Source organism: Aythya marila, assembly GCF_965140915.1.
Source record: "Aythya marila genome assembly, chromosome: 2".
Taxonomy (NCBI): domain Eukaryota; kingdom Metazoa; phylum Chordata; class Aves; order Anseriformes; family Anatidae; genus Aythya; species Aythya marila.
In genome coordinates, this window is record NC_139043.1 from 143780206 (window position 1) to 143795839 (window position 15634).

Here is a 15634-nt window from a genome sequence, read left to right on the forward strand (position 1 = left end):
GGCTCGCTATCATCCAACAGTCAGCATGGCTTTTGGATCGAATCGGGTCGGTTTTAGCACAGGGAGAGTGTCTGACTGCAACCCGATGTTAGGCAAAGAGTTCCCAAGTGCTGACATTTTGGCATGTATTGATTTGTATCAACTGGCACCCTTATGACAGCAGCACCTCTCAGTTCTCCATGGAAGCACTTAACCCACAGGGAAAGAACGTGAGCAACTTATACTCAGAAACACACCAACATGCAGCACTGGACTTTAAGACATCCAGTTCTGTTGTTCTCTATAGCACAACGCAGGGCTGGGATAAATGTCTTAGATAAGGATGGCTTATGGGGTTCCTGTGTGAGGAAGGGACATAAATGAAGCCCATGGGGCTAGGACTCCAATTTGGAAAAGAGGGACAGTAAGAAAATGTGATAAGAGGAGGAAAATCTTTCTACGAATGAGTGTCACTGACAAAGAATGGGGACTCACTGCCGTTATGGCTAATGAGTCCCTGTCTCACAGCATTACATTTAGAAATGTAAGCTATAGACAGAACTTTCTTTTTCAAGATAGGTGACTCTCAATGGAAAACAAAAATCTTAATGGAAATAAGAAAATGTCACCATGGACATCAAAAGCTTATTATAAAGCTAGGACTTAAACAAGGCTAAAAAGATACCTGATCCACTACTACTCCAAGCTAACACCAGAGCCCTTCTGAGGTATAGGAAAAGGCCATCACAGTATAGCAACATTAATTCACCAAACAGACCTCCTCGTGAATCCCATATTCTACTGTGAGTGCTAAAAAAGAAGTACTCTTCCTTTTGACCTTTTCTGTCTTTGAGCAAAAATCAAAAGAAAAATAGGAAAACTAACTGCAGAGAGAGACAATGAAAATTATTATTGGTAAGCCAGTCATGGAAACATATTTTGGTTAATATGCTTGGTGTTTCTCCTTGCAGCAAGTAGTGAAAATATTTTAGCTCTAAGTTTTGTTACAATTTCTTTAGATTGTAACGCAAAACTATGTTACATTCTATTTTCATAATGCATCTTTGATGTGAAAAGATTTAGAAAATGCTACTGTTATTACCTGTTTAATCCAATGGCGATATTCATTAACACCAAAGGTTTTTTTCATCCAAAGGCCATAAATATAACCAGAGATTCCCTTCAGCACCCATTCATCTGACCTATAATAAGAAAGCAGCAGAAATTATGGCACTTCAGAAGGCATTTTGTAAGGGATGGCATTTTTGACCAGCTCAAAAAAGCCACAAGTTTCATCAAGTTATATAACTTCTCTAAGTCAATAGAGATCTGATGAGCTGTGAACCAATTTATGTAACTTGGCATCTGGTTGGGACCGATAAAACTGAAGAGCCAGTGAAAACTGAACTTGTACCACAGAAGCCCAGATTAAAACATAAAAGCAAAGTATTTCAGCTGAAATAGAAACAATTAAATGGTAGAAGTGGATAGATACTAAAGTAAAACAATTGTTAATCTACACGATTAGCATGACTATCTTAATTTCTTGATAACCATATCAATGCAATGGAGAACATGCGGAGAGCAAGTGGACAAAGTACGTATCTCACAATTTGGTGGACACTCATTTAATTACCTCTTTAAATACCTCTTTAAAGGAGAGAAAAACAGGGGGAAAAAACAGAACATGAACATGAGCTAGAAAATGAAGCTTAAAAATGACAGGTAGTTCATTTGATGAGGAAGGTGAACAGAAGGACACAAAATGGAGTCAAGAGACAAAACTGTCTTAACCCTGGTTACATGGTAATGTATGATGCTTATTACCAGTAATAAGCATCAGAGCAAGAGAAATTCTACTAGTATAAGCATCAATTAACTTTATTTTTTTATTTTTAAGAAGCCAAGAATACTCTGGAACATACGCTTTTACCACAAAAAAGTAGTAAGCCCCTTGTGCCTGAAATATAAAGTGTATGCAAAAGACTTCAAAATAAATACTGATCAGAATTACATGAGACAACTGTGGGCGACCTTCTGAGGGATGGAGTTACAGGGAGTTTACCAACCCAGTGAATTTGTCCCTTTGGCACTACATCTGTATTCCCCTCTCCTGTGCTTCTCCATTATTTATTACTTCTCTGCCCAACAAGTACTTCCTATACAGGTTACATTTCTTCATCTAGAGCATCTGAGAAATTCACTGATGATACAAAAGAGTCTCCTCTATAAATTTACAGGTGGCATAGCACACTATGACAGTCAGTAACAACAACCTCTAAGAGAAGACAAGTTCAACCACTACAGTCTTTTGAACCTATATCTCATATTCCCCTTTCAAATAATAATAATTAAAAAAAAAAAAAAAAAAACAAAACACAATGAAAACCCCACATCCTCTTGGATTTTCATTTATTAAGCTGGCTTTATTGCTCTTCCTTTTATTCTACAGCTACTTTTTCACTTATTCTGCTAAAATACAACATGCAAATTAAAAGTTTAGTTTCCTAATTTTTCCCCATTTTCTAGAGAGTACAAAAGTAAAGTACTTACCAGGACATTCTGGATATAAAACATCCAAAAAACTGCTGGGCCAGGGCCTGCGCTAAGCATCTCCTCGTCAGTGGAGTTTCATCTATAATCATTGCGCTGTGCAAGAGATTTGTGCTGGACCGCCATAAAAAGAGTAACACAATATAAGCACAAGCTCAGAAACAAAAAAAAAAACACAAAACAACTACAGCAAAACAAAGACCTTATTTTAAGAGCCAAAACAAATAATTCTTTGACTAGCTTTCCAAGGACATACTAAGATCCTTATTTAATAACCTTTATCTAGACAGATCTCTTGCTATTTGCATGCATATACACAACTTTTTCTGTAGAGTCAAAGTAATTGAGCTGGTGAAACTCTTTATGGTTCACAGTACCTTCTCTCAGCTGAAGGAAAACAGAACATTATCAAATGTCTGCACTTAGGTCAATCTCAAATATTTCATGCATGGAATTCAGAAAGAAAACCTCTGCCAATTTAAGATTCAAATCCAACATCCTTGTAATACATGTAATTGGAAATGGTGTTAAAAGCCTGTAATGTCAACGAAATCCAGCTTTTTCAAACTAGGGAGCCCAAAACTCAAGCTATAAAAACAAAAAGAGCACCAAATATTTCTCAACAGTCTTGGACCTACAGTTTCTAAGCTTGTGGATTTAGAAAGTGTAATTTTCTCAAATACTAACCTGAAAATACTCATGGATGCATACGCAGCTACTTCAACATATGCTTCATCAATAAAAACAGTCTTGAAGCAGGAGTACGGATAGCGGCAGGTAAGAATCTCCTCGTAAAATTCAAATACCTCATGAAGGTATGATGTGGTATGTTTGAGCAATGGGAGTAGTTGTGGTAAGCAAAAGTGAGTCACCTACAAAGGAAAAAATTTGGTATGGGATTGATGAATATGTTCATAATGAACTTGATATTTATGTAACAAAAAAATACAGCTGCCACAAATCAGACAACAGTATTTTCAAGCTGTGATAATTGATGTGATGACTGATTTTTTTTTGTTTTTAAACAGCTATTATCTGTCACAAATGAGCATTTCCCACCAGTAAAATTTAACAGAATGCCACGACTGACGACAAAAATCTAATGTTTGCCTTTGGATCAAATAAAGCATAACTATTTCCGAATATTTTCCTATTATGCTTTCAAAAGGGGAGTCTTTATGCCAGCCTGGTAACTTACCAAGTCCATCCCTACCCAATCTGAAACTACAGCTGTAAATTTCAGTCACTGGACTTCAGCATTATGGCAATGATCTGGTACGAATGAAAACCTTGTGTCCAACTCAGTTCAGAAGACTATTTAACTGTGTAGCATTAATTTTCATCTACTGTCAACAGGATGGATTTAAACCTATTTTGAGATGTATGTTGTTATCAACGTCAACTAAATCAGCCCCATGAATTCAGGAATAAGTGGAATTATTCATTCAAAGGCTTTACTTTGGAAAAATTTAAATACAGGCATTGCTAGACAAGTTTTACTATGTAACTGTATGAACAGAGACAGTATCTAGACATACCTGTATTTGATCAATATGCACAGGTATCAACATAAAAATAGTAACTAGCTCTTTACAAAACAAGGAGACCTCACTGAAGACAATTACCTCATGCATGTATGGATCAACAAGTATTTCAAAAGGTCCTATGGCCAAGGAGATGTTAGAAGCTGCAGTTGGAATAGCCAGCATGTAATGAAAAGTCTTCTTTCTCATATCGTGGGTATATACAGTTTCCACCAAATCTCCGTTTGAAACAGCCACCATTGCAGCATCCACAGTATACTCAAGTTTCCAGGTACACAGCTCAGAATATGAATCCACACAAGGAAACCAAAACCTAGGGAAATCAGGATGGGGGAAAAATGGTTAACAATTATGTTTCTATTGCACAGATAATGTTTCTCTCAGGTTCCAAACTACATCCTCAAACACTGTGAATGCTGACATACTCCCACTACATGGCAGTATTACTAACTTTACAGAGCACTGCAAATTTCCTTGCCACTACCTTCTGCTGAGCTATAATGACTAGAAATCCTAATTACTACTAATCATTAGATGCCTTTTCACACTGGTGAACTCCCTTCAAGAACAAATTAAGTTTTTGAACGTTCAACATTACAAGAACTCAGGGAAACTCTATTTTCTACGCTTTGAGATTAAATAGGAAATATAGTCTAGCATTCTGTGTTCTTACCTTGTAGAATTTTGATAACCACATGAAAAGACATGAGCACCTCTTTCTGCCATGCTGCCCTCCATGTTAGGTACCACAAAATGAAGACCTCCTTTTGGCTGGTCCAGAGAAAAATTTATATGCACCTTTAGGACTTTTAACTCTGTAGCACCAAGACAGAAATGAGATTAAATATATAACTTTCATGAAAGTTACTTTAGAATAATGATTCAGTTTTAGACTATTGGTCTTTCGAGATGATGTGTTTACTTCATTCTCATGGGCGTACAGGTTCACTTTACAGAGCACAAAAGACAACCTTACAAAACTGAGACCTCTTAGGCTTAGCTTACACAATTTGAATTTATGAGAATTTGTATTACTTGATAAAAACAGCAATTGGAGTTACACTTAATCTCCCTATTCCTGGATAATGAAGAATCTTTATACACTTATTACACCCTTAGCATGATCTCATTTGCACCTTGCTGAAATAATTCTTTACAAAAACTGCACGTAACAGGCACATTCTTAAAAGACATGTTATTGCCATTTGCAGTTTCTTAAAACTTCTCAGTATTGTTAAAGCTTTTCCTGTAACTGAAGTGTCCTTGCTTTAGTTTAGTTCCACAGAAATCTTACCTATGAATAGATTGGCAAGAAAAGAAATTCAAGCATATGGTGAAATTTAGCCAACAAGTCTCACCATATTTTGACATTCAAGCTTGGGAAAGAAAAAATAAACCTGTTTGAATATTTTTGCCTTCTAGGCTTGCAAGTGACACAACAGGAACTTAAACATAAACTAAAGTAACAAAAGTGTCTTTCCTGGTAAGATATAACTGACAACACTGCACGATGCAGCTTTGTGACAGTTGATTTTTCCTCCATATTCCCACAAATCAACAGGAGAAATAGATAAAAACCACAACAGAAAATGAATACAAGAAACTAATTGGAGAGTGACTTATTATAACAGTTGTTCCAGTATGCCAGATTATAAAGTTGATCCCTTGTCACTATGGAATCAATCTTAAAAGAACATTCTTGAAAGTGAGATGGGAAAAAGTAACACAGCTTTATAAACAACATGTAAGCAGACAGATCCTTGCAAATTATTTTCTTTGCTGACTCATGTATATTGTAAGCAGCTTTAAATAGTTATAATTTAGCACCCAATTTACTCCATTATACCCACATCCCCATGTATACTTTTGAGCTCATGACCACCCCAGTTTGTTTGTAAAGGGTGTTGCAACTATTTCTCCATACTACCAAGAAGCATGAAGGTATTTTTCAGCCTTCAGATGGAAAGATGTATGAGGAAAAAGAAAACAGTAATCACCATCTCATAAAATAATGTAATGCTATTTCTATTTATTTAAATCTACTATCCTTCTATGGAAACTCATAGCTAACAGTTCTGTGGCATCTTAAAGTTCAGCTTTCGCTGTATGGTCTCTTTACTTTACCGTCAACATGTTTCCACAACTCCGAGGGAACCTTAATGCAGAGTTCGCCGTTTCCAGCATCTGGGTCCACAGCACTGACTGCGGCAGCATAGGCATTGGAAAAATAGTTGAGGTTCCTCCTGTCAGAAATAGCCATTTAATTCTTAAAGTATACGCTGAGCTACAGAAAACCCCACAACTTTTAAAGTGATATGATTTCTATACGCAATTTCACGGTGCATGTTTAACTAAGTATTTTGTTCTGTTTTTAAAGGAGAAGGGGGTAAAAGGAAAAGCACCTTTTAGCCCCCAGAAACAATTTTTAAGAAGTTACAGTCATTCATTTATTTAGGATGCAGACACAAACTTCTGTAGTCAGGATGCAGCTCGTTAAGTGACTATTCGCTCTTAAATGACTGCACATCTCATTCCAAAGTAATACCATTACCTATGTTGTGACTTCGAACTGTTTTCTATTGAAATGAGCAGGAAAATGCATGTGTCCACTGCTGCAGCTGATAAAAGCAGAATGCTATCTTATTATTATTCAGTATTATTACATTCAGATACTGGAAGATTCACCATCAAGCTCAGAAATAACCTCGCTTTTTTATCTTTATGCAAGCGCTTTCATAGTTTTTCAGAATGGATTTTTAAACTCCATAAAACATGGGCATGACATCTATCTTAACTCCAATCCTCTAGTAAACAGTTCTTCAAAAATTTGATTTCTACCCCAGGAGAAAGTGTTTCAGTTACTCATCACCTTTCCTTTCAGAAGAATCCTGAGCATTTAGCTGTGTACCACAGGAGAAAACAGCAACTGCGAGGGCAGAGCTACAATCAAGTGTAACGCTATCTGCGGCACTGCTGCACCACAATGGAGTGAATTAACTTGTGGCTGTGGGCTCCATCCTTCCATGGAATCTGAAGTCCACGCAGAGCAGACATGATCTCATTTCAGGATTTTACTTTCTTTCATCTAACCACTCTCTGTTCACCACCCACAGAGAGAACAGCGTTCAACCCAAATTATGTTACCTTACTTGGAAGAATAAGGGGTAATTAACTAAGCCAGGATCATCCTGCAAGGCTAGGTAAGTCAAATGCCATGCTTATATTCCCAGCCTTCCCCATCTGAAAAATGTAGCTAAGTACTGAAATATATTGAGAACATATTTTCATGCAATTCTTGATCTTTGGCAATCATAGCGCACACATTCCCTGGCACCACTACCAGGACTGGGAATGTCAGGAACACTAAACTTGTCTACTTTGCTTGGAAGCTGCTGAAAATAGGACATTAATAGTAAATGGGAGCATGCTAACAGAGAAACACCCAAATCCCAAGTTTTAATACATAGCCATGATTTCTTTTTTCATAGCTGAAGTGCACCTAAAGATAGGGTATAAGACAATGTAACACCAACAAGTTCTAAAAACACAAGGTTGAACTTGCTGTAGCTTTGAGTATGGTTCCAGAACAATTCAAACCAGATGAAACTCAAGCTGACGCTCTGTCTCCCCATCTTTGCCACTCATTCCTGTTCCCTCCCTCATTAAGGATACTACAGTTCATCTGACCCTGAAGTGATGCAACTCGAAGTGCTAAACGGGGAAAAAAAAAGTCATTTTTGGCAGTCCACTTTGGGTTGGTCTAGCTCCCTGATTTGATATACTGAGGGCTCCGAGGAGTCCTCATGCTGAGGCACAGGAGACTGGCAGGGACATCAGAACCACCCCAAGCGATGCGGCTTTAAGCTGACTTTTAACAGCATCCTAGGAAGGCAAACAATTATCATTGGAAAAAAAGTCTTTAAAAACACTGTATGACTGAAAACTATCTTAGCAATTAAAAAGAACTAGCAACAGAAAACATCAGTAACATTTCTGTTAGATTCTCCAGTCTCAAAGTTTTTCATTTCAATGTAAACTGGTTCTACGGGACTCCTTTTCTAATATATCTGTAAGAATTTTTTCCAGGTTTAAGTCTTGTGATGAACTTGTGGTTATATTTTAAACATCAATGGGTTCATAGACAGGAAAAGGTTATGATTTTATGACACAAAAGGTAGACTCCACAGGGCTTAACATTTAATGGGAAATGGTCTACTCTGATATTTCTATTTTCGTGAAGTGTTCCAGTTCAAAGGGGTGATTCACTGTAAAAGGAATCCATTAAAGACTCAGTACCACGAATTAATCTTTTCATAGGTAAAACTATTCTCAACAAACCGCATGTGGCCATTTTAACAAAAACAGAGCACAAGCCAAAAGTTACAGTCCAAGAAATAAACGTAAGTTTTCCTAGTTGTAAGCACAGATCAACAATGAAAAACTAATATGCATTCATGTTTTTTCCTGGTAGAGACGCATTTTATTATCAGAATTGACACAAAAGCCTGTTAGTTACAGCCCAAGTGCATGCTAGTTGACTGACTGGAAAGGAGTGATCTTGTAGAGATTTTTTTTTAAAGCTACTCATCGATTCCAAATACCTCCACATTAATGTTTTATAGCATCCCTCCTACTAGTGGCAGCAACGCTATGTAACGTTATGCTGCACAAATGTACAGCTTACCATGGTTTCCTTATATTGACAGAGTCAAGAGAGCGAAAATTTACAAGGGAAAGAGGGAAGAAGAGGACAAGAGATGTGTCACACTACAGCAACAGCCCTAAGAAGAGACCCATGCAGACATGCTCTAACACTGTTTGCAGGCTGGAAGCAGTCTCTGCAAGATTTCCAACTCCTCCTTAAATGTATGAGCTAAACGGGATTCTCTGCCACCTTGTGTACACAAGGAAAAACTATACCAAGTGTTTTATACCCATCCAGACTCTGTTCAGTCAGGCCAGAACTGACCATCTTAAGCTCATCCATCTATAACAACATCAAAAGCTGTGATGTCCTGACGACTCGGGAAGAAATTACAAGATTGAAGACTGACACATAACACTTAAAAGGCTTTCAGATGTTACCTGAATGATGTTTTGGGACCCATGGACAAACTAGCAATGGCATCAAAGCTGAAAATATACTTAATGTACTCATTGAAGTTTTCTAACATTTTCTACAAAATTTACTAACTTCTAATTATCTTTTTAATAAGTTTTTGTTACCCAGCAGAAGTGACAACATAAAAGATTAAAAAAATTGTCCCACCTTCTACTACACCAACACTATACAGTGACAGAAAGCATGTCAATAACTTTTGCAGAAGGAGATAACAGAGTATAACAATATACCTTAAACTGAAAAAAAAAGTTGGATTCCAGATCTAGAACACAAAACTGATCTGACAGAAAATGTCACACAAAAACAGCAGAGAATTTCTTCATAATGAGTCAGAAACAATTTCAGCTGGCTTTAACTGTATTTCATAGATAAAGCTCTCTTTAATCTTGACTTTCTCAACCCTCTTAAAGTTCTTGCATGCCTAAATTTGTACACCATAAACAACAAACATTTAACCACTTCACTTGACCTTCACCTCGTATCAGTGAGCATAACATCTCAAGTCACAGATGCTGGAGCAAGTCTTCCCATAGAAATAATTGCAGTGGCTTAAAATACAGAATTTTTCATTTTTAATTGAATTCTGTTGCTAATTAGGGGAGCAAGACTTCTTCAAAATACTTTATCTTTGACAATTAAGGTAAGAACATTAAAGTAAGAACTTCTTCTACATAGTTTATATTTTTCTTCTAGAAATCAGCATCTAACAAACCAAAAGCATCATTAAAAACTAGAAAGTATTTGGACATAAAACCTTAACAGTTAAACTAATTTTTATTTGCTACACATCACAGGAAAGTAAAGTTTTAAATCTACTGATTTTAAATGAACAGGTTGCCAAGATGCATACTAGCTGTTTGTGAAGAACATTTGGTGACCTCTGTCTTTCAAATCTATGAATAACACTGGAGTTATTTAATAGAGTCTTTCTGCAAGTTCTTATGGCAATGTAAAAACCTGCACCAGTGAAAACCATGGGCTGCTCTCACCCTTTGTGAGTGTTTCACTTTGCATGCCTTGTCCTAGTATGTCATTCAGGATTCACTGGTTATCGCCCCCAGCCCCTTACTTAACAAAATGGAGTGCTTCAAATGAAAGTCCTTTAATGCTTCTGCAAACTTCACCCAACTGAGCCAATCAAAAAAGTGAAAACACGAACGTAAGTTTCAATAAAGACTTAATTAACTTTGTGAACACATTTAGCCATTATGTTCTCTTACTGAATAACAAAAGAATCAGATTTTTATCAGTTTCTTCCCATACAATTTCCTCAAAACAAGTGGAAAACTATGTTTTTAAATTTGCTCTTCAATATCAGATAGTGAGAAAATTTGAAACTTCTTTCAAATTTTCAAGTTATAATTCTGATAACATTTTAGGACTTAGACCCTAATCTATGATACTAATAAAGAATGTTTGACCGAGGTTATTTTAAACTTTTGATGTCTACCTTCTAGCTGTTCAGAACAATTAGAATCTTCCCTGCTTTGCCTGATGAAGATTTTAAATTTCTGACTTAATAATACAACCAGCAACAACAAAATCAAGTCACAAAACTGACAAGAGCTACTTAATAGACTCAAGTGCTTCAGCATCAGGACAAAATTTCAGAACTGAGATCTAGTTCAGTGTCTTATGTAAGTCAACATTATATTAGCAAACTGAATTTCTGAAACTCTTGCATATACGATGAATAAAGGAATAGAGTGTCAGATGTAAGCAGTTCTAGTCCAAAGATGGGTAACTTGGTATAAAACTTGGTTTGATTTTCAGGTGATCTGTGCAGAGCCAGAAGCTGGACTTGATAATCCTCGTGGGTCCCTTCCAACTCAAGATATTTTACAGTTCTACGAGAAAATAGCACTTGAACCCCAAGAACTTAAGAACAGAAGTTCTCCTAATACTCTAGTTTTCAGAAGATTTAAAAATCAGGCTTAACCTGAAAAATAAGACGGGATGAGAAACATCTCAAAGGCTCTAGTCATTAAGGCAATGAGTAGACAACCCTCTTATAGATACATAAGTTTAGATACATATATAGATACATAAGTATAGCTACATAGTTTGAGAACATCACTGTTTGCAAAAATCCAAGCAGCAGAACTGTAGGTTAGCTAGCTCAGATCTGTCTTCATCAGACATGTGAGTTAATGAAGGTGGTATCACCTCTGAAGCTGCTCACTGAGCTTTCTCTATCTTCTTGGCCAGCAGATCTCTCAGAGCAATCACTCTGGGGACACCATGGTACACAAGAAATGTCTGATGGATAGTAATAAGCTTCTTAATTTAGTAATCCAGTAATTAACCTGATACGGTTGCATGATTTGCCTTATTCATATTGTTTGTTTGAAAGCAATAAACTAACGCTATGCAAAATTACTTGGAGATATTTAGTAACATCAGAAACAATGTTTAGAAAAACTCGTTAGGGAATTGGGAAATATTTCCATGAACTTTGATCCCATATTCACTGGTTTAAAGATGGGAAAGACCATCCAAATCTGACATTGCACATGATAATTTTTTCCTGCAAAAATTGTGATTTTTTATCAGAATATAGTAGCTTTTGACTAAAGAATATTATACTGCCGCAACCTAACCAACTGTGCTGAAGTTAGAAAAAAAAAAAAAAAAAGACAGTCTTATCACACGCAACTCTCGTATGAATGTTCTCACACCACTGTAAAACATTCTCTACAAGAGTATGAGCAGATGTTATTGGCACAATAATGTCACCATTTTCTCTTTAAATAAATAAGCACATAAGATGTCCATAGATGAAGCTTATATCTGAAATCTATCAAAGATAAAAACATTTCAGCCAAAGATATTTTCTTGCCATGGGGAAAAAAAAAAAAGACAATTTCATAAAGCACCGAGAGACTACTAGTGGATTCCTACCACTTCTTTCCCATAAAGTACTTAAAAAAAAAAATTAAAAAATCTGATACTTGACAAAACCATACAAAGAAACATTAGAGAACGAAATTCTAAAGAATAACTTAAGAGTCAAAATTATAGTCAAAAAACTTCCCCCAAAATAAGTCACACTAACAGAAGTTTTGATAGAAACTTATGTTGTTATCAGGAAATCACCAGGTAAAACTAGCCAGTATAAAATAGGTCATGCTTCACAACAAGAGAAAACACTCCATCTGAAAAGTTTTAAATGCATCACTTACTGCTTTGACTCATGGTGACAAACCTCCAGCGTTGGATCGTTATAGATGAAAGCTGCTTCTAAGTCATTGACTCTTACTCTGTAAATGCGGCACTGTTTACTGTTTAGTTTGATTCTATTCAGGTTTGCAACCGTGGGAAATATTGTCAGTTCCACATAACCCTATGAAAACATAAATCAAAACCTTCTATAAAGACTTTATCAGTTCACAATGTAAAGATATTAAAAACCTAATGCGTTTTCAGAGAAAAATCGCAGGTAAAAGCTAATGCTATATTTAAAAATGAAATTGTCTTTCCCTTGTAGATGTCTAAAAATATTTTTTCATATAATTTAACAGGTGAATTTCCCCAGTTGTGAAATAATTAAAAAAAAATAGAACTTCAAAATACTTACTTTACGGGAAATTATTTGCCTCTACTGCCTAGATTTCAAGTTACTACCATCCTTTTTTTCCATCACCATGTTTTAGGTTTTGGCATCTAAGTATGAGACAACAACTCTTAAAACCTAGGCAGAATTTATGTAGTCATACGCCTAAATTCACAAAAAGCCTCAGCAACTCAAGACCCTTCCTCACAGAAGTTAAAGTATTCACTATTACAAGGCATCCAATCTTAGGCACCTCTAGGAATGACAGACTTACAAAAAGCACCAGTTGAGAAAGCGTAAAACATAAAGAAGCCGAAGAACATTATCAGCTTATGTGTGCAGTTGTTCTCTCTAAAATCATGAAGAAAATCCAGACTTTCCATTTCTACTTCTGTATTTTATTAAAAACAATACTTACTACAACAGATTTTCTCTGAAAATTTATGTTGTTGATACAAACTACCTGGTGAGTCGTGCTGGAAGAAAAAAAAAAAAAGTAAATAAGTAAGGTTTTGCATAATTACAAGTATTTTAAATAATCTTTCAACCCATTTATAAAAACAGGAGATCTTATGGTATATATGCATGTATAGATAAATTCTATTCCACGTAGAGCATATACTTGTAAAAGGAGAATTAACGATGGCCTAGGTCTCTCACATAAGTGGTCCAAAACAAATAATGAATATAAGTAACACGCAAAGTCAGAAGAATTACAATAAAATCAAAGTGTAGTGTAAGAACGAACATTACTAATAACAGAAGAAGATAACAGCACGGCTTTTGAACATCACATAGCAGTATGCAAAAATATGGTATTACTAATGGTTTGGAATCAAGTTCTAACACTTCAGTGATGCTCAGCAGTGGAAGTGGCATGCAGCCGTAACATTTGCGATCAGAGATGTGTGGAACATCTATCTGGGAAGCTGCTTCTCGTACATAATTCATATAAGTGGGTACTATACATTAAAAAAAAAAAAAAAGCGTGCATTTTTACTATTAGTATAAAAGATAATATTTTAAATAAAGATAATATATTAATCAAGATAGTATTTTAAACAAGTCAAATGCATTTACTTAAGTTGTGAATTGTGTTTTGAATTGTGTTTTAGAACCACTGGTAAATAAAACTGATTTTACAAATGAGAGATAAAATAGTAATTCCAACTTTTTTTAAAACTTGGGAAGTTATTGCTAATTTTTTTTCTGTACTAGATGGTATCTTCACAGGACTTCAGAGTACTGACTCACGATATAACCTTGTAACGCAACTTTTACGCCATGTCACACATTAGATGAACATACTCAAGTACTCTATGTATTAAAAAACAACTTGGCTTCCACTAACAAAGCTTAATAAAAAAATCCTACAAGAAAATGAGACAAGCCAGCATCCAATGATGGATTCAAATTGCCTACATACACATTAAAATGTATACACTAACATCCGTAATTCTATTTAAAAACACGTTCCTGTTGCAGATTTAATAACTTCATGATTCCTTTATAAAATACAGGCAAAGATCCTCTGAAATCTGCAACCAATTTCTTTACAGCTAGGTTACAAACAAAGTAACAACTGCATAAACATAATCATTTGCTTGGCACAAATGTTTGCTTTTATTTACAAATGTACATGTGTTCGTATATGGAAAAGGCCTGCAAGACTAGAACGGCTTGACACAGCAGGAAGAATGAAATTTGACGGCATGATCTGTAGTGCTGATGCTGCGTGGAAGGATCTCTAAGCTCTGAAGAGCAGAAGTTCAGTATGTTTGTATGGTGAGACTGGGGGCTTACAGATTCTTTGGCTACAAGATCACGCAGTAGGACATAACCCCACAATACGCGTTTTCTGAGAGCAAGCTACGCTGTAAGCCAGAGCTCCAACCTTTTCAGGTGGACAAGCACCCTGAGGACTGCTTCAAAACGCACGCTGATCTCAAGCACAACAATTTTTTAAAACCGGATACTTATAATTTATACGGTCTCGGGCTCTCGAATCCTTTGTCTCCTTTCTTCCTATTCATCCTGAAGAGCAGCACCAGACGCACACTGCTGTCAGACCGCCAGCAGCACCATCCCCGCTCGATGGGCCCTTCGTCTCGTCGCCTCCCGCCGCTCCTCAGGGCTCATCTCCGCAGCGGATCGGCGCCTCCGGAGTCGAGCATCTTCGGCCGGCCCCCGCAGCGCGGTTACCCCCCGAGCGGCATCCAGCCTGCCCGCAGAGCCTCCCGCAGGCGGCACACGCACCCCTCGCACACCAATACCGCTCCGGGGGCGCCGCTTGCTTGCTTCCCACGAGAAGGACGGAGCTGAGCCGGGACCCGGGGACCTTTCTGTGGAGAGAACACGGCCGAGGGGGGGCTGCAAGCCGAGAGGGAGCCGAGGGGCTGCAGGCGGAGCCCCCTCAGCAGCGCCGCCGCCGTGCCCCGCCGCTCCCCGCCTCAGCAGCCGCCGCCATTTTGTCGGCAGCCTTTAACCCCCGCCGGTTGAAAGGTCACGGCCGGCTCCCTCCGCGAGCGCAAAAGCGGCTCGTTTTCCCGAAGCGGCGCCGCCGCGCCTGCAGGAAACGGACATTATTGAAGGAGAAAAATAATAAAAATGAAGAGAACAAAAGCCGAGAAATAACCCCAGAGGGGTAAGGGGGGGTCGCAGCATGGCCTAAAGCGCATGCGCGCTGCCCCTCACCCCTCAGCAGCCCCGAGGCTGAGGCGAGCGCATGCGCAGCGGCTCGCCCTGCCCCGCAAGATGGCGGCGCCCGCTCGTGGCTTTCCCGCCCTGCTGCCCACCACAGGGCTCGTCACGCTGCAGTCATCACCACAGCAAGAATGGGGCTTGTTTTTGGCTCCGACTCGCAGCGTGGGGTGTGCTGCAACA

The 15634-nt window shown here is 37.7% G+C and overlaps 1 protein-coding gene across 1 annotated transcript in view; it reads right to left on the bottom strand.

Annotated features, from left to right (window-relative positions):
- TAF2 (TATA-box binding protein associated factor 2) overlaps nucleotides 1-15317 on the bottom strand; it is a 55445-nt gene extending 40128 nt beyond the window's left edge. The window contains exons 1-9 of the mRNA XM_082755398.1: nucleotides 14732-15317; nucleotides 13170-13224; nucleotides 12381-12541; nucleotides 6201-6319; nucleotides 4750-4891; nucleotides 4158-4389; nucleotides 3220-3404; nucleotides 2533-2646; nucleotides 1082-1181 (exon numbers count right to left, since the gene is read on the bottom strand). Of these exons, the coding sequence (XP_082611524.1) occupies nucleotides 1082-1181; nucleotides 2533-2646; nucleotides 3220-3404; nucleotides 4158-4389; nucleotides 4750-4891; nucleotides 6201-6319; nucleotides 12381-12541; nucleotides 13170-13224; nucleotides 14732-14784 (1161 nt within the window). The 5' untranslated portion in view covers nucleotides 14785-15317. The remainder of the gene's footprint in view (nucleotides 1-1081; nucleotides 1182-2532; nucleotides 2647-3219; nucleotides 3405-4157; nucleotides 4390-4749; nucleotides 4892-6200; nucleotides 6320-12380; nucleotides 12542-13169; nucleotides 13225-14731) is intronic.
- Between the last annotated feature and the right edge of the window lie 317 nt (nucleotides 15318-15634).